This window comes from Antechinus flavipes, chromosome 1, assembly GCF_016432865.1.
Source record: "Antechinus flavipes isolate AdamAnt ecotype Samford, QLD, Australia chromosome 1, AdamAnt_v2, whole genome shotgun sequence".
Taxonomy (NCBI): Eukaryota; Metazoa; Chordata; class Mammalia; order Dasyuromorphia; family Dasyuridae; genus Antechinus; species Antechinus flavipes.
Window position 1 is genome coordinate 377,809,929 of NC_067398.1, and position 23,120 is coordinate 377,833,048.

At 34.0% G+C, this 23,120-nt stretch overlaps 1 protein-coding gene across 8 annotated transcripts in view; it reads right to left on the minus strand.

Annotated features, from left to right (window-relative positions):
* The window catches only part of FHOD3 (formin homology 2 domain containing 3), a 652,613-nt gene that overhangs the window by 105,030 nt on the left and 524,463 nt on the right, over positions 1–23,120 (minus strand). For 6 of the 8 annotated variants that reach the window (XM_051969747.1, XM_051969753.1, XM_051969752.1 and 3 more), the window contains 3 exons: positions 17,770–17,904; positions 12,415–12,465; positions 1,442–1,656 (listed from right to left, as the gene is read on the minus strand). In XM_051969747.1, the coding sequence (XP_051825707.1) occupies positions 1,442–1,656; positions 12,415–12,465; positions 17,770–17,904 (401 nt within the window). The remainder of the gene's footprint in view (positions 1–1,441; positions 1,657–12,414; positions 12,466–17,769; positions 17,905–23,120) is intronic. The other 2 variants (XM_051969754.1, XM_051969750.1) reach the window with 1 other exon arrangement.

The window sequence follows — 23,120 nt, forward strand, 5'->3', positions numbered from 1 at the left end:
AAAGTATTTTGTAGAACATAAAGCACTATATTAATATTAGCTGCTATTACTATTTATTCATAGCTTAGACTGAGGGTGGAATGAAACTTTCCACTGGAATTTCTTCAACTGGCACCTGACAAATGTACTTTTGTCCTAACTGTTGGCACCCTTAGGGCCAGGTGATGAAATGGTCCTTCAGAATGGGGACTGGAATGTGTAGACTTGTGAAAGGACAATGTACCTGCTTCACATTCAATGCAATAATATTTCAAGATTAGATCTTTAGGGAAATGGCAATAATTTCTAAAATTTAGTCTCAGAGAAAGCTGCCAAAACTACCCTCATTTAGTCATCAGAGAATCATAACAGTGTTAGATGGGACTGAAATATTTGATCCAATTTGTCACTGCTTGTTGAAATGGTATTTCCAAGTCCCTGTTCCTCATGTAGTCACAAAAACAAACACAAATTAGACAGAATCAATCTTTTGATTCCACTGAATTCTGCAGCTGTATAGCCACCAATTGGCTTAAGCTAAACAATATTTTATTATGTTATATTTAGTAAACATTTCTAGAATAATGAATTCACTATCTCTCTTCTCTTTAGTTAGCTAGTTTGAAAGCAGACTATGCAATTAAATGAAACTATAATAGTCACTTCAGTGTTAATTAACCTTTCACTATACAGAGACCATATTGGATGGCAAAAAGCAAGCATGAAAAATGATTCATAACATGCATTAGAAATCATGAAAATCATTGGAAAATAAAGTTTGCAGTGTACATAGCATGCAATCAATTTTCTCTAAAAACAATAAAAAGTACACATAGAATTTCCCCAGGGAAATTCTGCACATATGTATACACATGCCATATGCTAGTAACATTTCTGAAAGCAAGGGAAAAAAACTCAAGCCATTTTTTTCTTTTTTGCTATTTGGCTTCTGTTTTTCTTTAGATCAACTTTTTTTTTCCTGTGCTACATTCAATTCATTTTAGTTTCAGTTAGAACAATTCAGCTTGCTTAGACAATCCTGTTCTGATAGTCTTAGTAATAAAAGTTCTTTTTTCATAACAATGGCATAAGATGTTTTATTATTATTCCATAACCTATAATTACTTCTAGCTTCAAAATCAGATGTCAAAGTTATATCTTGTTCCATGTAATGTTTTTCTTTTCAGATATCCTACATTACCACATATCATCAATAGATAGCATAAATATAGACAGTTATTAAGACACCAGAGTGTAGCTGAGTAAAGGAAATGAGGGAAGATAGAGGCAGGTAGAAGAAATCAGTATGACAGGCTTCAATTTATCCCTATTAGGTATATCAATATTATTTTGTACTGAAAAGATAAAACAGCAGGCTGTTGCTGCCCAAACAAAAGATAAAAGCTAAATGAAGAAAATTATCATTGTCACACGGTTCTATTCTAGTCTTTCTTGCACTCACCTTCAACAGGCTGGGCTGTTGCCTGGGATGTTGAAGTTTCTTTCACCTCCTCTTGGGACTGTGGAGATAGTGGACTAACACACTTAGGGACTGGAGAGGACGGGGCTGCAGGAGCACTCAGGTCTAAGCAGAGCTCTGTCCTGCCTCGGCTTGTATTCCGATTTCTCAGCTCCTTCTCATACTCTTCGGTTGCCAACTGCTCCAAGTATTTGTATCTGAAAGTTAAATTCCAAAGGGTTTCCGTAAAAAGAACGAAAAGGCTGTGATTGCTGCTTGTTTATGACTGAAACACCTGCAGAGTGAGCTGATTTCCTGATGCATGGATTACAGTGCAAAACTGACAGATGGGTCAGTCTGCCAGAAAAGGACCGAAAAACGAAGATGTTAATGATAAAGAAAAAACGCACTCCATTCATAACAGCTCAAATAGGGAGGGGAAAAGGACAATATTGCTCCATTCCCAGATAGTGCTGGTCCTTTCTACATTAATCCTATCTCTATCTCTTTGAAGCATTTGAATAAATAATCCAAACCACCATGCTCCCTCCTCCCCCAACAGTGAAGGTTCTAAACAGACAACTCTGAAAATGCACAGATGGGGAAAAAGGAGAATGGCTCAGTGCAATGGCTTTAAAAAAAGTTCCCTAGAAAAATACCAATAGTGAGAGTTTGGATTGAGGCCTCTGAGTTTCTGAACCTGCTTCAATGCTAACAGCAATGTGCTGGAATTCACTTTGTTCTCTCGGTGTCTACAATGGAAACTTTTTTTATATTCTAAAATATTTCTGAGCCGGACTCAGCCACCCAATAGCTTGGACCTGACGTCACATATAGTTGATTCATCAAAGTCAGTTTAAAAGAACAAAGATACATCTGTTTTGCATTTTAGGCAGGCAGAATTCACTGTTTATTAAGACCAGCTACCAATCATATTCTTCATACTGTGCTTTATAGAATCAGACCAAAATAACTTTGAAATATGTGCCTCTTCCAGATGTCTGCTAATTTTATCCACCATTATTTGCTAAGGAATAAGTTGATGAATATGGCTGTAGCAGGCTTATGACTACCTTATCTACTATTAAACTCCTAAAGAGCATCTTTGAGATTTTCTCTTCTTCCCTGTGCATCCTTACTATGTGGTTAGTAGTCAATAGCCCTTACTCAAGGAGCCCTCCAAATTCCTGTACACTCTAGCTTTTACAACATCACTATAGAACTACATCCTAAATATGCTTAGGACAAGGATATCATACATACTAATAGATTTTCTTGAAATCCATGCAAAGTTTTCTTGCTTCAGAGGCTCTAGTAATTCTCTCATTTGTAATATCCTTTCCCTAGCTTGCTATCTAGTCAAATACCACTTATCTTTTAAGGGTCAGCTCCAGTCCATACCTCCATGGGTATGGTGAAAGTAATTTTTTTCTCTACTGATAGTCCTATAACCCTAAATACAAGTAATCCTGATTTGGCATTTATGATTTGTTGTTTTATACTGTTAGTTATCTTTGTACATGTATATGGCTTATATCCCCATACTAACTGAGGATATGAATCATATTTATAGTTATTTGTAATGACCTCAGCACCTAGGACAGTGTCTGGCACATAGCAGATACCCAGTAAATGTTTGCTGCTGCTTGAAAATATATGCATCATAAAAATATTAAAAAAAAAAAAAGAAAAGAAATATGCCATACTAATGCATTGTTGGTGGCCCAACCATTGTGGAAAGCAATTTGGAATTTTCTGAAGAAAGTAACCAAAATGTCTGTATACTTCAACCAAGCAATTTTACTGCTAGGCATATACCTCAAGAAGGTAAAAGTTTTTTAAAAAATCACCATAGTATTTTATAATGGCACTTTTTATTAGTAACAAAGAACTAGAAGCAAAGTAGATAAGAAACAATAGAGGAATTGTTAAGTTACATTCATACTTGCTGGCAAAGTTTTTGATTTTGACTATCTATACTTGGAGAATAAAAAAAAATAGTACCTTATTTGATGACAGTTTCATTTTCCAGAAAGTGGGAAAAAGTCAATAAGGAGACCTGATTCTTTGGACTCATCAAGGAAAAAGAGATTGGGGATCAAGAAAAGACAGAAAAGGCAGTGACCAAAGTCATCTGAGAATTTATAATAGCCATGATAGCAACCAGTCAACATTGAAATATCTTTATCCTACACATTAAAAAAAAACAAATTTCTAAAAGTTCAGAGGAAAAATGACTAAAAATTCATGTTTAATTCAAGTCAATGTACTTCTGTTAAGTAACTACTCTGTGCTGAGTGTTATGAATAATGTAATGATACACTTGTAAAGTTTAGAATCTAATTGGTTGTCAGGATGAAATGTACACAATTAAATATGATAAAAGTACAATATGGTAAAAATCGATGTGTACTAGGAAAATTTGAGGAGGAAGAAATCAGTTTGGACTGGATCAGGCTAGACTTTATGGAGGAGGTGGTATCTGAGCTGAACCTTGAAAAAAGAAAAATTTCAACAGGCTGAGATGAGAAGGGCATGGGGGACTCTGCATGAATTCCAGAGGCTGGAAAAGTGTAAGACTAGATCAGGGGAAAAACTCACTGGAATTCAGAGAATGAAAGAAAACTGAAAAAGTACCAGAGCTAGAATGTAAAGGGTCATGGATAACAGACTCATTGAAGAGCTTAGATTTTGTCCTATAGGGGATGGTGAATGATTAAAAGCTTCTGAAAGGAGATTGATATGGCCAAACACATTTTGGGACAGTCCTTTTGACAGCTGTGTGAAAGATGGATTGGAGAGAAGAGACTCTGGTTAAAAATTTTTAACAAAATTAAAGTCTCAAAAGTAAAATTCTGATTTGTAACTATTAACAAGCTCAATAATGGAAAAAAATTTGGAAGCATGTAAAGAGAGCAGTAAAGCTACCTAGAAAGGTTATGAAAAAGCAAGATTTGAGAGAACAAATTACATAGTCAGAATAGCAGAAGAGTATAGAGAGGGTATTGTACTATAGAGGTAAGTGCATTAGACTGAAGGACAGAAGATCTGCATTCAAATTCTGTCTCAGTTCCTTACAATTTGTACAACTTCAGAAAACTCATTTAAACTCTTTTTGTAATTCAATTTCCCCATTTGTAAAATGAGAGGGCTGATCTAAATGTCCTCAAAGGTCCCTTCCAACTCTAAACCTATGATCCTATAAGTAGAAAAGAGGGCAAAAGAGACATATAATAAACACTGAATATGAAAGGACTACTTTAGACCAGTAATAATAGACTCACGAAGACTAAAAAAAGCCCAAAAAACAAAAGCAACCCAAATTCTTTGAGGATCATGACAAACATTAAACATTTTGCTAACTCAAGTTTAGGACATTACATTTATCTTTATTATGTCTGACCTGTCAAGATTTTTCTGGATCCAGATTCTGTCATCCAATTTCTTGGCCACTGAAGCTTTATATCATTTGTAAACTTGATAAGTACATCTTTATATTACTCAATTATGAAAGAATTAAGCAGTACAGGGTCAGTCTCCGAGAAGCCTCATTCCATAATAACACAAACTCATTAATGACTACCATTTGGGTTAAGTTATTCTATTAGTTTTAAATCTACATAATTCTAATTAGACAATATACAATAGGCACTTAATAAGTGTTTATTGACTTGAATTGATTAGAGAATCTAATTGTTCAATTCTCTATTTTGTTTTATAAGAATTTACTAAAATCTAATCACTAATATGCTGGATGAGAAAAGTGAGATTTAAAAACGCTTCACTAGGCAGAAGGTATGAACAATAAAGCAAAATTTACCCTAGATAAATGTACTTTATCTCCTAAATGGTGTTTTAGTTGACTGCTAAGTTGTTAGACTCTCTTCTTTCTTCTTTGTTTGAAAAATGGGAAATTCACTCTTTTATAGTCCTGTAGCTTTTCTCTTCTTCTCTATGATCTTTCAAAAGAACTCAACAATGGCAGAAAATCATAATGGCCAATTCATTAACTAAGAATGAAGATAAGGTAAACTCATTAATGGTAACTAGTTTTTTCTCTCATTACCTCCTTAGTTATTTAGCCATTTCCTGTCTTTTCCAGTCCAGGATCATTATCCTTGGCAGAGATCTCAATAAAAATTGAGAATAGTTTTGCCTTTTTGCAATGACTTGATAACATTATTCCATCTACTCTGGGGAGTGGTCCTATTTGACCTTCCTATTCCCCAGTATATAGAAAAAAATTCCCTTATATTGTCTTCGGCATTGTTTATTCATCAGTCTTTTCACTCAGATCTTTCTAAGTTTTTGTCCTCATTTTAGCATGCTTTTGGATTTGTGTCATGTTGCTTGCCCATGTTTTTATCTTCTTTTTCTTTTTTTTAAAAAAAGTTTAAGTTGATTAGTGATATTCTTATACATTCATATTGTTCTCTTTAAATGACTCCCCCCTCCCCTTTTCTTCTTCATATGTATGTGTGTGTGTGTGTGTGTGTGTGTGTGTGTGTGTGTGTTCAGATTTTAATTCTGGAGAATTTTCCATCTCACAGACTGACTTCTATACAGTTTTAGGTCATGGGAATTTACTTATCTTTTTTGAGAATTTTAACTATTTGAACTTGAGTAAGTTCACTGGAAATGAAGAAGCGAGATAGGTGAAGGTGAGAAGTTGTGGTTACATAGAGTATTTTAGAGGTCAACATCTTACAGGAGGAAGAACTCAATAATGATGAAGTACAAGACATGAAAATTAATACTCATGGTTAAACAGGGAGTTTTCCAAGTAGTTCAGATTTCAATAAGTTACTTAGGCACTGTGGGTAATGAAGAATAAAAAATGTTCAGAAGAGAGAAAGCTATATAATCATAGGTAAACAGAAAACGGTAGCATGAAATGGTGACAATAGAATAGTTTAAGTCTAGAATAAGACAAGGCTTCTGAAAAAGGCTAAGGGAAGGAAAAAGAGAAAAAGAAGCCCACTTATGGCATATTTTGCTTCTATCTTTTCTATCATATAAAAGAATGTTCATTTTGGTAAAGGTAGATAAAATATAAATATGCAGAATATGTAGAAATATATGTAGAAAAATATATTTTAAAATTAGAGTCACAATAGGTGAGAAAGACAGTAACAGAGCATTTATCTGCCTTAAGTGAGCTAAAATCTCCAGGCTCAGAAAAACATAATCTCAGATACCGAAAGAAATCATCTATAAGATCAAGGAACCACTGTCAACAATTTCTGAGAAATTGTGGAAACAGGACAAATTGCCAAAAGACCAGAAATGTACAAAGATTGCCCAATTTTTTAAAAGGGGGAAAAGGGTTGAATATAGAAATTACTTTGAAGGCAGTCCCTAGGAAAAAAAAGTACTTTAAAATTAAGAAAAGAAGATCATTGAAAGCCAACATGAAATCAATAAAAAAAGATGCAGCAAGATAGTTTTATTTATTTTTTGTCAGCGTTATTAAACTGGTAGGTTTGGAAAACCTTTGGGAAAATATACCAAATTTCAGAAAGGGATTTGACAAAGTGTCTTTTATAATATCCTTGTGGACAAATACAACAATTTGTACTAGATTCTGGAGGTTATAGGGAATCATTGTAGTTTATCTAACAGGTTACTGATATGAGCTACATGATATTTTAAGGACTTGTATGGAAGAGAGTGTAGAGAGGGTTAGACTTCAGGTATAGAGACTAATAAGAAATTAATCGCAATAGCACAGGAACAGAGTTGATGAGTCCCTGAACTAGGGTGGTAGCTATGTGAGTAGAGAGGAAGAAGAGATGTTGCAGAGAAGGAAACAATATTTATCAACCAGTTGAATATATTGGAGAGTATAATGTGCCTAAACAGAAACAGAAAGTTTGGAAGAGGGGAAGCTTAGTCAAATGTTTTTCTGGAATTCATATATATTATACATAAATAATATTTCCACCAGTATTTCCACTTTTACCTATAGTTAGTAAGTCTAGGGGGGAAGTTTGTAGATTAAAAAAAAAAATCCTATTTTACTATAGCTTGTTCTTAATGAATTCATATTGATATAGTGTCCAGAATGCTGGACCCAAGATTGGGTTTAAGTCAACACATCAATGACATTTATTAGGCATCCTACTTTAGACAAGTCTTCTAGATACTTATTGGCTTAGTTTAACTGGGCAAGTCATTTAAGCTTCTTTCAGTGTCAGTTTCTTTTTTTGTAAAATGGAGATAATAATTATGGTTGTTATGAAGATTAAATAAAATAATACCTTGTAAAGTATGTTACAAGCCTTGAAGTGATTTATAAATAGCTACAGCTAATGTCTGTATCATTATTAGTCATTATTGTTAATTCTTTTACCTGAATCATTATATTAGGCTCCAATGTATTTCCCCAATTCTGGTATTTTCCCTCTTATCCATCCTTTATGCAACTGCTAAAATGATTTTCCTAATGCACAGGTCTGATTATCACTTCCTTGCTCTAAAACTCTCCATAGCTCCTTCTGACTCAGATAAAATACAAACTCCTCAAACACTAGTTTTTATATTCTGGCTTCAAACTTTCCTTTCTAATCTTATTTCTTATTAATCCCTTTCACACACATTATGTTATAACTAAAATAAGTCACAAACTATTTCTCAGACTCTATATGCATACCATTTCCTACCCCTATTTATTTATTCATACCCTTTCTGGGATTGGAGGACAATATTTACATCTCTATCTTCAGTTTTTAGGATTTATATTCCTTTGAGAATAAGGTTAGGTACTATCTCTTTAGTGAAACCTTTCTCAATTACCCTAGTTCTAAAAACTTTCTCCATATTTTTTTGTGATGACTTATTTGTGTTCTGGCTATATCTTCCTAATATAATGTAATCTCCTTAAGGGCAGGGACTAATTTGTTTTTCTTTCAGATCCCCTATCACTTAGCATAGTATAAGACATATAGTAAGTAAGCACCTGATGAATGCTAATTGAATTGTGGGAACTTTATAAATGTTTGTGGATCCCAATGTGTTCAAGAGAACTGAGCAATGGTTGTCCTTCTATGAGACAGCCTTTTCTCTGTCAATGAAAGTGTTTAAGAAGAAGCTGGAAAATCACTTGTCAGAAATATTACAGAAAGATTCCTGCACTGCACTAGTGTCAGACTAAAGGCACTCTAAATCATTTTCAATCCTAAAATTCTATGAGAATAAACTGTCCTCTCATATTCCTTATCATACTCAGCTTCTCAGTATCATATAACATTATTAATCACCCATCATTTAAAACTCTTTCTCTCTTATATTTTGTGACACTATGGTACCTGGTTCCTTTGGTCTTTTTGCTATTTTTTCCTTCTATTTCTCCTTAACTGTATGTATCGTACAAGCCTCTTTTTTCCTTTAAATCCTCTCCTTCCTTAGTGACGTTTATTCATTGTTGAGTCTTCACAAGTTCTAACTTATAGGATATGAAAGAAAGAGAGAGAAAGAGAGAGAGAGAGAGAAAGAGAGATAGAGAGATACAGAGAGACAAAGAGAAAGAGAGAGATAGAAAGAGAGAAAGAGAGAGATGCAGAGAGACAGACAGAGAGGGAGAGGGAGGGAGACACACACACACACAGAGATAGACAGAGATAGACAGACAGAGAGATGCAGAGACAGAGAGAAACAGAAAGGGAAAAAGAGAGAGAGAGAGGGAGAGAGGAAGAGAGGGGGAGAGAGAGAGAGGGAGAGGGAGAGGGGAGAGAGAGAGAGAGAGAGAGAGAGAGAGAGAGAGAGAAAGAGAAAGAGAGGCGCTAAAGAGATAGATGAAATTAGAGAGAAATAGATATAGAATGGAGTGTTTCTAAGGCCCCTTTCAAATAGACATCTATGATTCTGCTCCAAAAAATGTGTCAAAGAATGTAATTATTATCTTCTATGATTTCTGTCTCAAATGGCATTTTCTTAAAGTGGTAAAATATGGCCCTATCAGTGTGATGAAGCATTAAATATCATTAGCTAAGACTGATTATATAATTTCTCTTGTTTCTGTGTTCCTTTTTAGGTTTTTTTTTTTTTTTTTGCTGAGATAATTGGGGTTAAGTGACTTGCCCAGAGTCACAGCTGGAAGGGCTGGTGCTCTATTCACTGCCCCACTTGCCCCACCTAGCTGCCCCATCCTTTCAGTTTTAACATCACCTGTCTCCCACTCCACACCCCGGTTTTTAGTTTGCTTCTACTTCCCAATTCTCAGTGAATTGGAATTTTCTTCATTTGTTCCCCAATCTATTAAAAATTCAGTAAAGGAAACCTTATTCTTCTGGTGTTATCCATATAGATCTTCAGAAATAAAGTACCCAAGAGGTACTTTATTTTCAAAACAAAGCACAAATTTAGACTGCTAAAAATATCTAAAACAATAAAGCACCAAATTGTAAAATCAAATGCTGTGGCTATAATTGTTTTCCAGTAATGGGCTATAGAAGCATAATATTTTAGAGACTGGGCGGGAGTTGGACAGCAGTTAAAAGAACAAATTTGGGCATTTGCGGCGTATCCTGGAATCTGGAAGGGTGCAAGAGGAAGGGGAAGAGAAAAGCAGGAAATCAGCCAAGCCTTCTGGACCATCTTAATTGTCTTATTTAGAGAAAAATAAGCAGCCAAAAATAATGAAATGAAATAGCTTCTTCCCAATAGTCTCAGTACATTTCAAGGTCTGTCAGAGATAGTTCAGACATTAACACACAATACCCTGAGACCTCACCAGTAGCTTTTAAATAATGACAGCTGTTTTTGTTTGCCGTATGTGGACATAACCTAAGAGTACAATCACCCAACCTAAAAAAGTTTGGAATCCGGAATTTTATCTAAAACACATTTAAACTTTCCAAATCCTTCAATTCTATAAAAACAGTGCAAGTCATCTCAATGCAAGGATTGTTAATGGGACAATTATATGTATTAAAATTAAATAAATCCCCTCAATAGAAAAACAATATGTCCAGAAAATCAGAAACTTCTTAGTTACTCTCTTGGTCTCCTGTTTACTCCATATTTCTTGGGTACACTGATTATTAGGCATGGTAATTATCTAGTTGGATGAGTCAATAGTCTATGTTCTGTAGTAGGTAGAAGAATAGTTTTGGAATCAAATAAGACCTGGATAGAGTAGAATTTATTATGTAAAAAAAATCAGGGATAGCAATAATGATCTTATACAAAGTTAAAGCTAAAATATCTTTAATGAAAAGAAAAAAACAGATTAGGCATACTATATATCAACCATATTAATCAATATTATTTTAAACTATTTAAAATAACTATACAGTATGAGGTTGGAATATTGCTGTGGTATAGTGGAGTTAGAAAATATGAAGAGACCTGGACTTATGAAAGAATGATGTTACTATCTTCAGAGAAAGAGAGGACAAACAAGCATAATATGTTCTTACATAGATGCATATGAATATATATGTATGTGATTATATTGATCTATGTACATATCTATGTATATGTAGATATGTATATTATATATGTTTGTCTGTAATAGATATATGTATATGTATGTATATATTTATGTGTGTTAATATCCATGCTTAATTGTAGTCTTCTGGGAGAAAGGGGGAAAAATGGGGGAAAAAGAATTTTTAAGATGCACCACAGAGAACCAAAAAAAACCTACAAGGAAGAAAAGAAAAGACAGATATCTCTAAACATAATGTGTAGTAGTTATTGTTATAGGCTTTCTTGAAATGGAAATTTATTGCTTTACATTTTGAATCCTTTCTTATGTTCTGCTGTGCACATGGTGATTTTTTTCCTTCCTATTTTGTATTTAACTTTTTAATTTTTTTAATTAATTAAAGCTTTTTATTTACAAAACATATGCATGGGTAATTTTTCAACATTGACCCTTGCAAAACCTTCTGTTCCAAATTTTCCCCTTCTTCCCCCCATCCCCTCCCCTAGATAGCAGGTAGTCCATGCACTTAAGTTTAAAATAAACAAAAGAAGATAAATTGGACTTGAATACAGAAAGATCTGTGATTTCACCAGGGAGAGGAACTTCCTCTACCAAGAGACTACAAGGCAATTGGAACTCAGGAGTTAAGTCCTAGGGAGTTTGCTGAAGCATTTCAAGGTTCAGTGTCTTGCTTAGGGTGATACTACTTAGAAAGCATTAGAGATGAGATTTCAACCTATGTCTTCCTATGCTCTATTATGCCATTGACTAACTTCTCTAGGCTACAAAGAACACAGTGGGGAAGGGGGAAAGATGACTTTTTTAAACTAATATTCCAATGACTTATTATGCTTAATTAGAGTCATTAGAGACAACTTTAACTTTGTATTTTTTAAAAAGTGTATTGATATTGAACTGGCAACCTGAATTAAGATTTTTATTTATTAAGGTTTTTTAAATTACATAATTAAAAAAATAAATAAAATGATCATAGGCAGTTTGGTAGTGCAGAGGACAGAGCACTGGATTTGGAATCAGGAGTTTCAAATCTGGCCTTAGAAACTTACTAGCTGTGTAGTCTTGGATAAATTATTTAACTTCAAGCTGCCTCAATTTCTTTGACTTTAAAATAGAGATAAGAATAACATCTACTTTACAGGTGGTTATTATGAGATATTTATAATACATATAGTACAGTGCCTGGGATGTAGTGGGAGCTTAATAAATAAGTGTTCCCTTCTCTCTCTTCCTTTCTCCTAATCAAACTCATATCTGTGAGTTCCGGAAATAAAAAAAAGTTCTTTGTTTATCCAGAAACATCCTTATGTTTAGCAATTTCATGCAATTAATCAAAATATCCCACTTCTTAGGCACACCCACTAGTTAACTGAGGTATTAGTGGATTTTACACAAACTGCAAACATATTAAAATACTTTATTTTAATTTTTACTTTAATAATTTTTCTTACATGCTTGGTTAGTTTTGCATTCAATTCCAAGAACTGTGTGGTTAAAAATGGGGAAAAGGACAGACACATTTACAAACCTTTCTTCTCTTGCTTGTTTTTGCTCTTCTCGTTTGTCTAAATAATCTCGGCTAACAGAAGCATACAGAATTTTTTTAAAAAAGATAAGGGAAATGATAGCATTAGATGATCAGGAAATGATAAAGAAATAGCTAAAGAAAACAATGAAAGTTTTCTTATTAATAATAGAAAACAACGGCAAATGGAAAAGCATTCTTTCTGTGTCAAACATTCTTAGATATGGATCCTTGCTTTGTTCTTATCACAATATAAAAACAAAACAACAATAATAACAATAATGATAGTAAATACATAATGGTTTAAACTTTGTAAATACTTTTACATATCTTGCTTTATCCTTAGAAGCATATATAAACTTGTGCTTTTCAGTGCAAAAGGTTCAAATACAATCAGCACCTTACCTCAATGTAATGGTTAACGATAAGTGGAAATAGGAATACATGAATAATAACTGGCATTTATAAAGAGCTATAAGGTTTGCAATGGACACTACATATGTCATAACATTCTACTATGTTTCATTCTCACAATAATTCTCTAAGACAGGTGTCATTATCATCCCTGTTTAGAAGCTGAGGAAACTGAGGCTGACATTAACTGATTTGTTGAAGATCATGTAGCTAATAGAATTTGAAGTCAGGTCTTCTTGACTCCAAGTCTACTATTCTATACACTACACCACCTCGCTACCAAATAAAGGAAAGGATCTGGGAACTTCAATTACTTTTTAAGTGTTCATAGTTCTTTTTAATTGATTTTTCACTTGACCAGACTTTCTCTATGGAATTACAGGAACTGTAATTCCCAGATGCTGTGGTTTATCCCAATGATCCAAATTCCCCCACAGAAAAAGGATGATTTTTCCATGATCTATTTATGTGTCTTTAAATAACTAACCAGACCAATGAAATACTGGCAGATTCAGAAAATTCAGACAGATGTTTCTCTATGAGGAAGTTGGGTTTTGATTCTCAACTTCTTTCCCCATTTCATTTTAATTACTTCATTAGGGAAATATGTAGAGAAATGTGTGCACACAGATATAAAGTATACCCAATCCATAATATAGGTGTATAGATATACATAGAATACATATTAATCACAAAACTTATAAATCATATTCTCTACATGTTATAGCCTATGTGCTTGGTCTTCTCTCTTTTACTTTTTTTCAATTGTTTATAAACTGTAAATATTTATAAAGAATATTTTATATTCTTGCCATAAAGTTGTATATATGTATATTTATATATGCATATGTACTATATAATGTGTGTATATCACACACACACATACATATACAGTATGATTCCTACCCAAAACCGGGGGGATGTGCTCAGATGAACAATTAGCAAGCAAACTAGTTACCATTGGACAATGATGGGCCCCAAAAGATAAGAGAGTTATCTACCCTCACTTTACAGATGACAAGACAAGCCTGGAGAAATGATTGTTCTAAAATGACACATCTCTTACTAACACATCTGAGATCTGAATCCAGGTTTTGTGATTTCTAAAACCAATAACTATTTATCTGTTTATCTATCTATCTGTCTACATTTTACACTGCATCACATTGTGTATAACAATTTATAAAATAAAAGATAGACAATTTGATCATACAACAGCAACAATAAATGTGAAATGATCTAGGAAAGGGAGAGATTGATTTGCTCTTGAGTTCTTTCAAAAGATAAGGGCTTGTGATTTGAAAAATAGGTAGAATATAAATCTTTGACATTATGTTTGGAGGAATAACTTTCTAAAGTAATTTCCTTGATTGATTCTGGACAAAAATATTTCTCCAGAATTGGGAGCCTAAGGCAGTGGTTCATAGAATTGTAAATGTTCTGAGAAATGTTCTCATTCTCTAAACTCCCCTATTTCTGCTGAGGAAAACCACAGACATCCTCCCAATCATCTCGGTTCATACCTGTGGCATAATCTTTGACTCTCTTCCTCACTGCCCATACTCACTGGTTACTAAGATTTATATTTACTTCTATAGTGTTTTTTCCATTCCTCCTCTTCTCTATATGCACATGGCCATAGACCTAATTCACTTCCCTTGCTATTTTCCATTGGAAAATGTAGACTCCCAATTGGCCTCCCAACTTCCACTTTTTCTCCTGAACAATTCATTCTTAGAAAAGCTGCCATGTCATTTCTCTATCTAAAAAAGTTTTTTGTTTTTGTCTTTTTGTACCCAGTGACCATCCCAGGGTCCAGAACACAGGAGGAACATTTAATAAGTATTTATTGATTTGAATTTTACTCTGAAGTTTACATCAACTTTCTTTACTGAGAAGTCTGAGATCAATTGGCAAGAGCCACTTTAATGTCTCTCCCTTCATTCCTTAAAGATCCAAAGGTTATTACTTGCTGTCCCTACTACCTCAGAAGCAGTCATCAATCAGTCCACATTTATTAAGTGCCTATCCTGTGCCAAATACTATGCTAAGCACTGCGGACACAAAGAAAGATTTTAAAAATTCCATGTCCACAAAGAACTCACAGTCTTTTGGGGGATACAACATGCAAACAACTATGAATAAACAAGATATTTACAAGGTAAACTAAAGAAATTTTTCTCAGAGGGAAAGCACTAAGAAGATTTGGGGAAGATTTCTTGCAGGAGGTGTGGACTTTTTAAAAACTTGGTATAAGTATGGAACTTGGGATGTGGAGATGAGATAGTGAAAATGGCTAGAGTTGGGACACAGAGCTCATGTGCAAAAAATAGAAGGGATAGCACTATTTTCATTAAAGTGAATTCCTCTACCTCTGCCCTTAACCCCCATCTTCTCTTAGTATTTCTAGGTCCTTATTTCTGAAACTTTTTCTCTTACTCAAAAACGTTTCATTTCTTTCTCTCTTCTGACTTCTTTCCATTTGTTTATATACATAACAAGTCCCACCAATTCTAAAAACAAACAAAAACTTCCCTTGACCCTTATACTTCATCTAGCTATTGTCTTATCTTTCTCCCCCTTCATTACTAAACTTGAAAAAGTCACCTATACCTGATACTTCCACTTTCTCAATAGAATGTAAATTCTTTGAAGGTAAGGATTATTTCATTTTGGTCTTTTTTTGCCTTTCATGGTATCTTGACTTTTCTGAATGGCAATGATGCTCTACATCTGTGGTTCCATCAGCGTTAGGAAGGATCAGTGAAAAAGCTCATTCCACGGATGCAGAGCAACCACTCATCTGTAACTTTTAGTCCTAGAAAGAAATCTGAAACATGGACAGCTGTGTCTTGCCTGTGGTCACACAGACAGTGGATGTCAGAGTCAGGATTTTAATTCATGTCTTTCTGGATTCATGGGTATTTCTCTAAACCCCTTTTACCAACTTTTATAAATAAATGAACTAAAAACAGTTGTTTATTTTCTTTTGGATCAGGATTTATTTTTCTTGAATCTTTCTGTCAAAAATTTTGTGAGAATTCATTCACTCATGGTGGTTATAGCATTGTTTTTATGTAGTTTTTTAGCTAGTTGGATTTATGTTATCAAACTTAAAAAGTGCTTTTTGAAATTCCAGTCCAAGTATGTCTGTCTCCTCTTCAAAATTATTTGAGAATGGTATTACTTTTGTCACCTGTTTTGTTAATATCCAAAATTTTAGGAGTTTGTGTTCATTTAAATTTTTCATCGACCTCAGGTTCTTTAACATTTTCCTTTTTAGTTTTTTAGCTCTTATTTTATCTAATCTGGCCTTATGGATAAAATTATTTCTTGCTATTGTCCTGCATTGGCTTATAATATACTATTGAATGCTATTGGAATTGAGGGTACTGTTGACAAAAAACAGCATGAAATCCTTGCCTATAACTGGAAAGATCTGTTTTCAGTTTTGTTAAGATTATGCTGGCACATAATGAAAGCATTCACATTCCCAGGTCCTTTCTTATGCACTAATAATTTGCTTGCTTTACTGGTCAGCACCATCTGTACTGAAGCACTTCCAGCAGGTGGGATATTGGTATTTTTTTTGGGGGGGGTTCCTCCAGTAAACACAAAGAGGCTCCACTTACTCAAAGCAGATCATCATTATGCTTTTTAATAGGGCTGATTTATAACCATATAACTTGTGTTTCTATTTTCTTTGACTCTTAGGAACAGAGTTATCATACTGCCTAGGTGGGAACCTATTTGACAATATTGCTGGACATCAAATTACTTTCAATGTTCTTGCTGTAAGATGGCCCTTACTTTAGTTCCCAGAAACATTAAGTCTTCACTGGACATTAATCTGACTGACATGAACTTGGAGGAGATTGTTATGATTATGATTATCACTGAGATGAAATTTAATAAGCAAATCCATATACATACCTACAACAATGGTGGATTTAAAAGTAACCAAAACAACATGGCCTTTGATTAAAAATATTAAAAATAGTCTCATAAATTGCAAGATTATTTCTGTCCTTCTACTTACATGATAATCGAGATGAACATTTTACCAGATTATAAAATTTTAGACTTCCAGGTGGGTAATCACATATAAGTAATTTTACAATTGTACTCATCAGATTTCAATTGGATTTTGATAATTTCCTCAGTTATCAGTTTATAGAAACATTTCTTGTGGCAAAGACAATCTGGATAACAAAAAACTTTTTTAGGTAGTGATTATGAAGATTGTGGATCATCTATAAATGAATATCAAACTTTCTCAAAAGTACTTTTTAGTTGCAGTATTCTATGACTTTTTCTGTGAAAAATTCTATAACATTCCATAATAAAACCTTCCTAGGGGCAGATTATCCAGTAACTAATATCCATAATTTTTCCTTCGTCAATCCTCAAATGGAACTATTCATAAAATCATAATTTTAAAGCTGGAAGGGATTTCAAATGTCTAAACCCTTAATTTACAGGTTAGGAAATAGAAGCACATGGTATGTCTATGACCTGTGCAAGTTCAAAAAATAGGAAAAAGCAGATTAGAGCGCTGAACCTAGATTGTAATTCCCAATCTATTATTCTTTCCAGTCTGGCTTCTATCTCTCCTGTAAACACATGATGTAGCATCCAGAATGTAAGATATGAAGACAAGTTTGAGTCCTATTTCATGACATTTACTAACTGTGTGATCCCAGTCAAATCACTTAATCTCTTTCAGTCTTGGTTTCATCTATAAAATAAAGCAGTACTATTATCTATCTCATGGGGCTGTTGTGAGACTCAAATAAGATAAATTTTGTAATTTTTTTTGCAAACCTTAAAGCCCTTGTATGAATTCAAGGCATTAATACTATTATTTTATTACATTCATGAATAATTGTATTGGCATTTACATTTTCAAGGTATCAAATTATATATCTCAAAATTGTTCCTTACTTGAATTTATTTCTTTCTTCTCGTTCTATCCTTTGCAATCTCTCTTCTCTCTCTTGCCGTCGCCTCTCTCTCTCTGCTGCTAATGATTCTTGGTGTTGACGAAATGATGATGTAAGGAGACCACTCAATGATGACCTAAAAAAGAAAGGAATCCCATTACTCAGAGATTAGTGATTTTAGTGATTATAGTAACAAAATGTATTAATAATCACAGATTATATTTTCACTATCCAGGGTTTGTTGGAAATAAAAATAAATTAATAATATGTTCATTTAACAATCCTTTTTTTCTACTATGTGTAAGGTTAGTTGGTTGTTGTCCTTCTTTCTTGAAGAGGACCAAAATCATATCACTATGTTAGCATCGAATTACAGTGGGTCTGACTGTGGCTGATCAAACCAATACGAGCTTGGAATGCTTTGCCACAGGTCAGACACAAATAGTCAATATGAACATTTAGTGTGGCTTCTCTAATTCTGCACATCTTACACAGGGTATGTTGGAAATTAAAAACAAATTAATAATATATTCATTCAACAATCCTTTGTAAGTGTCTACTACGCATAAAGCAATGTATTGGGAAAAGTACAAAGATAATAACTATATTTAATTATAAATTACAAACTATTTTAAATAATATTATTACTTAAATAGATAAGAAATAGTTTGCCTTTAAGAAGCTTACAGTTGACTACAGAAGTATAAAGCATATACACAAATATTTCTTTTTTTATTACAGCTTTTTATTTACAAGATATATGCATAGGTAATTTTTCAGCATTGACAGTTACAAATCTTTTTGTTCCAAAACATTGGAACATTCTCCCTACCTCTTCCCCCAGATGGCAGGTTGACCAATACATTACACAAATATTTCTAACACAAAATGGAATACAGTAAATTAATAATAAAAATGAAAAAGGACTATGAAATTAATTGAGTGATTTGTCACCTAGAAAGTTCAGGGAAATCTTCCCAAAAGAGGCAGGATTTCACTTGGGCCTTTAAGATGGGCAGATGAAAGAATTGAGGAAAGAGTTATTAAAAAAAACTATTAATATTCTCCAAAGAACCTTAGTGATTTAACTAAAATTTTAATCTACAAAAAATTTCCAATGACATTTACATACAATTCTCTTGTTCCCTCCACCACTATGATCCACCAGCCTCATTGTCCTGGAAGCTGCCTTTGCCACCATCTTCCTTCCACCCTCTCTTACCACCTCCCCACCCCACAATTCCTTATAATTATATAGCATTGAACACAGCAGAAGAAACAGCTTTAAAGGCTCTCTTTTATAAAGGTGTCTCCCATATACATGTCAAGATTATGTAAAATTCTGGATGCTTGCACAGAAATAATTTTGTTTAATGAGTAATGATCGATACTGATTGAGATATAAATAGCTAATGAGGACATTGGAGAAGACAGAGCAGAAATGACAAATTTCTATCTCTTGCTGCATCTAACTATGGAAACTGAAGGGTTTTGCAAAGATCTAGAAAAGGCCAGAGAACCCCACAACTTTGGAACCCATTTCCTGTCAACCTGGAGAAAAAGAGAACCCAAATCTTAATAAAAAAAAAAAGGCAACAAGATACAAAAAACAGAGTGCAAAATCAGGAATTTTAGGAATTAGGAAGGTTTGGATTTGAATCTCACCTCATAAACTTATAAGTTGTGGGGACCCCCTCCCAGCAAATCATTTAAACTATCTGGGCCACAGGTTTCTCATCTGTAAAATGGACTTGGTGACCTCTGAGGGTTTCTTATAACTAGTTCTAAAACCATGATCTTATTATGGTGTTTTGGGGAGATCATTTTCATGGGAATGTAGTAGGCAGGAGAGTTGTGGGTAGACAGCTATTATGTTTTCTTCATACAACAGAAAATGGGTGATACATTTACTACCTTAGGAGTTAGTTAGGAAAGTTAATTTAGCTCTAAAGTTTTCAATTCTATTGTCCCACTCTCATGAGTACTGTGACCTAACCAAATTAGCCTTTGTTTCAGTATAACTGAATGGTATCTGATTTCTGACTAAATTCTTTATTATAACATTTACATACATCTCGTCTTTTCTCCTTTTTTATTTTTAAAATGCAAATATCTGCTAACAAACATATCATCAAAAGGCCATAGGAATTTTTTGTGGTGTCCAATTAAAACAAGAGGCTTCTCTTTAATGTTGAAGGCTCTGGGACCACTTTGGATGAACATTGAGGCGGATACTTAGATTAGGTGAAGGCTTAGTTCCTGCCTGACTTTGAGACCAAAGAGTGCACATTTCAGCAGGTAGTTATCATTAAAAACAGATGTAAGTTTTCTTTCTCCTGAATAATTGAGTTCAGAAGAGATTGTAATGTAAACTGAAGGCACTTGAAGAATGAGTTTTTCTTTCCCTGAAATAAAACAAAACGCCTTGAACAGTTACAGGTTCCATCTCAGTGCCTTGAATATTTGGTTTGTTGCCTTTATGAACCCTAGCTTTCTTCCAATTCAGATAGTGGTAGGAATATGAGATAAAGGAATTTCTCCACACTTAGCTAATCTGGGGGGGGCATGTTTTTTGTTTCCCAAACTGAAGACACCAGAAGAAGCCATGTCTTACTAGAAGCACATTAGTATAAATATAATATGTCAATAAACTGAATTTTCTTAGGTTTTATCCCACCTAGATACATATTACACATGGGAGAACAAAACCTGATATCCTATAAATTTGGTTTCTGGAAGTATGCTAAAGCTACAACATCAGTGCTGGAATTTAATCAAAATCATAAAAAAATTTTAATATTACCAAGCACTATAAAAAAGTTTCATTATAGTCAACTGTACATGGTCACTCACTTCCTATAAATCTATCTTTAACAGATTTTTACTTTTCATTCTAAGTTCTCCTAAAAAGTACTGGCTGCATTAAATTAAGATTTTGTAAGACTAGTTTTGATTTTTTACAGAGGATAAGAGATGTGTGCTCCCTGTTGTTTCCACCAGACTAACTATAGAGAAGAATAATAATTGATAATTCTAAACTGTGATAATTCTAAACCTATAATGATAAGGGAAGGGCCTTAGTATCCATGCTCCTGTCTGAATTCAGCATCTGCTGGGCTCACTGCCCTGGGAATTCCATCAAGTCTGAAGTAGAGCCAAAGCCTCATTAATGGAGTGAAACCACACAGGACTGCATACCACATACAAGAAGCAGGTGGAACAGGATAAGGGGAGGTAATTTACAGGGGAATCTATAACCTATGCTGAGTGGAAAGAGGTGCACCGTTTAACTTTGGCAGTAACCAGGTACCAGGTGTTGTCTTGGATTCATTCTCCAATTGGAGCTTTATGATAAATCTTTATATTTATTACCATGTGATAGATCTTTATAATAGCTTCACATTGCATACTGGTGTGTCTGAAACAATCAAGGAGTTTTCCAATTTAGTCGGATTCAATAAGCATTATTTATTTACTCATCCATTTATCTGGCTAAACTTAGAACTTTATTGATAGAAGGAACTCTACATATTCTCTAGTCACAGCAGATTGGCAACTGCTCTGCAACTAATATTTATGCAAAATTGTCATCATTTGACTGAAAGATTCAGTCACTTTTCCAGGATCACACATTCAGCCTATAACATGGGTGAGACTTGAATCTAAATCTTATTGTCTCTGAAACTAGATCTCACCAAACTGTTTCTTGTATAATAAAATATAGCACAGAGAATTCAGGACTTCCGCACCTCTATAGGTGGTACATATGGACTGCTGGATTCACAGTAAAAGTACCACTGACCAATGCTTTGTTAGGATGGTTTTGTTATTTTCTATCACAGCTAAAAGAATCTTTTTGGATTATTCTCAAGATGGTTTGGAATTAGTAGAGTATATTCTGTGAATTGAGCTTTGGGGACATTACAAATATCATGCAATGAAAATGTGCCTATTTGTGCATTTCTTAATCATGTCTTAATGACTTCCAATATGGAAGTTGAATTGGAAGATTTCACTATTTATGCAGAATCTCTTTTTTCTCTGTATCTATTGCTGGATCTCTCCCTATGTAGAGTCCTTCCCTCATGATCTCCCCAGTTATTAGTGCTTTCTACTTTCCCTAAAATTAATACATATGCATTTTGTATTAATTTACTGTATATATGCCTTTCTTCCTGGTAAAAATGTATGGCAGAGGCTTTTTCAATTTTCTTTTTGTATCTTCAGTCCTAAGTGGAGTGCTTTATAACAAATGCTAGCAAATATCAAATCTATCTGAGAGCATCCCTAAACACTTTATTATTATAACCTGAAATCTATCCCTAACTTACCCTAAACACCTTAAAGCACCTAAGTTAGAGTGGTTTCACATGTGCCCGTATCTGCTCTTCCTTGCTGGATTATTTAAAAACATAAATGTTCTCATGAATCTAGAGTATCTCTGTAAACTATATAGTTCATTTAATGCCATTACAGTAGATGAGTCCTTTTGAAAATTTTAATGAGTCAATACTTGGATGAAAATGATAAATTATATGATTTAATGATGCATATCATGACCATAAGCCATATATTGATAATCTTTAAAAGTATATAAAATTTTAAGCAGAAATTATCAATTTCTTCAACCACAAATGCAAGATGCCTAATGGACACAATAATTCCAATGTGAAAAAGGAGCTCAAAAATGAAGGACTACAAATGGAACATTCTTCAATTCCTTGGATTTTCTAGATAAGATGACTTGATACGGCTTGCCCCAAATTACACAGGTGGTAAACAGGTGAGTTGTTATTCCAACCAAAAATTCTTACAGTTAGGTTTGAGAAATCACCTTAACAAGTATAAGATGAGGGAAACATAGACAGCAGTTTGCGTTATTTATTCTTCAGAGAGCTCTTCTGGGAAAATAAAATGGAGTGCTGTGGTTCTAATAATTCTAAAATTATATGAATCTGTATGCAAAAAGATTTGGGCTTTGGTGGGCTGCAAAAGTTAAGAGGAGTCAATAGTGGGAGAAGGCATCCAAAAAATTAATGTAATCCCTGGCTAGACCAAGACATGGCCAGCCTTCAGACAAAAGGAGATGACAGTCCTGTTGTAATCTGTTCTGGTCAGGTTAGGCTAGTCCTGGAGGACAATATTTGGAACTGATTGTGTGACATGGGAGACACTGGTACGGGACTGCCCAGCATAGTGTGCCCTCATTGGAGAAAGTGCTGTGCTCTACGAACAAAGCAAAACTGAAGTAATTCAAAAGAAATGCGAGACCCAAATTTAGAAAATCCCCCCCAAAGGTTCACAGAGACTATTTGTGCTTGACCTGGGGTAGAGATTCTGAGCACATATTGG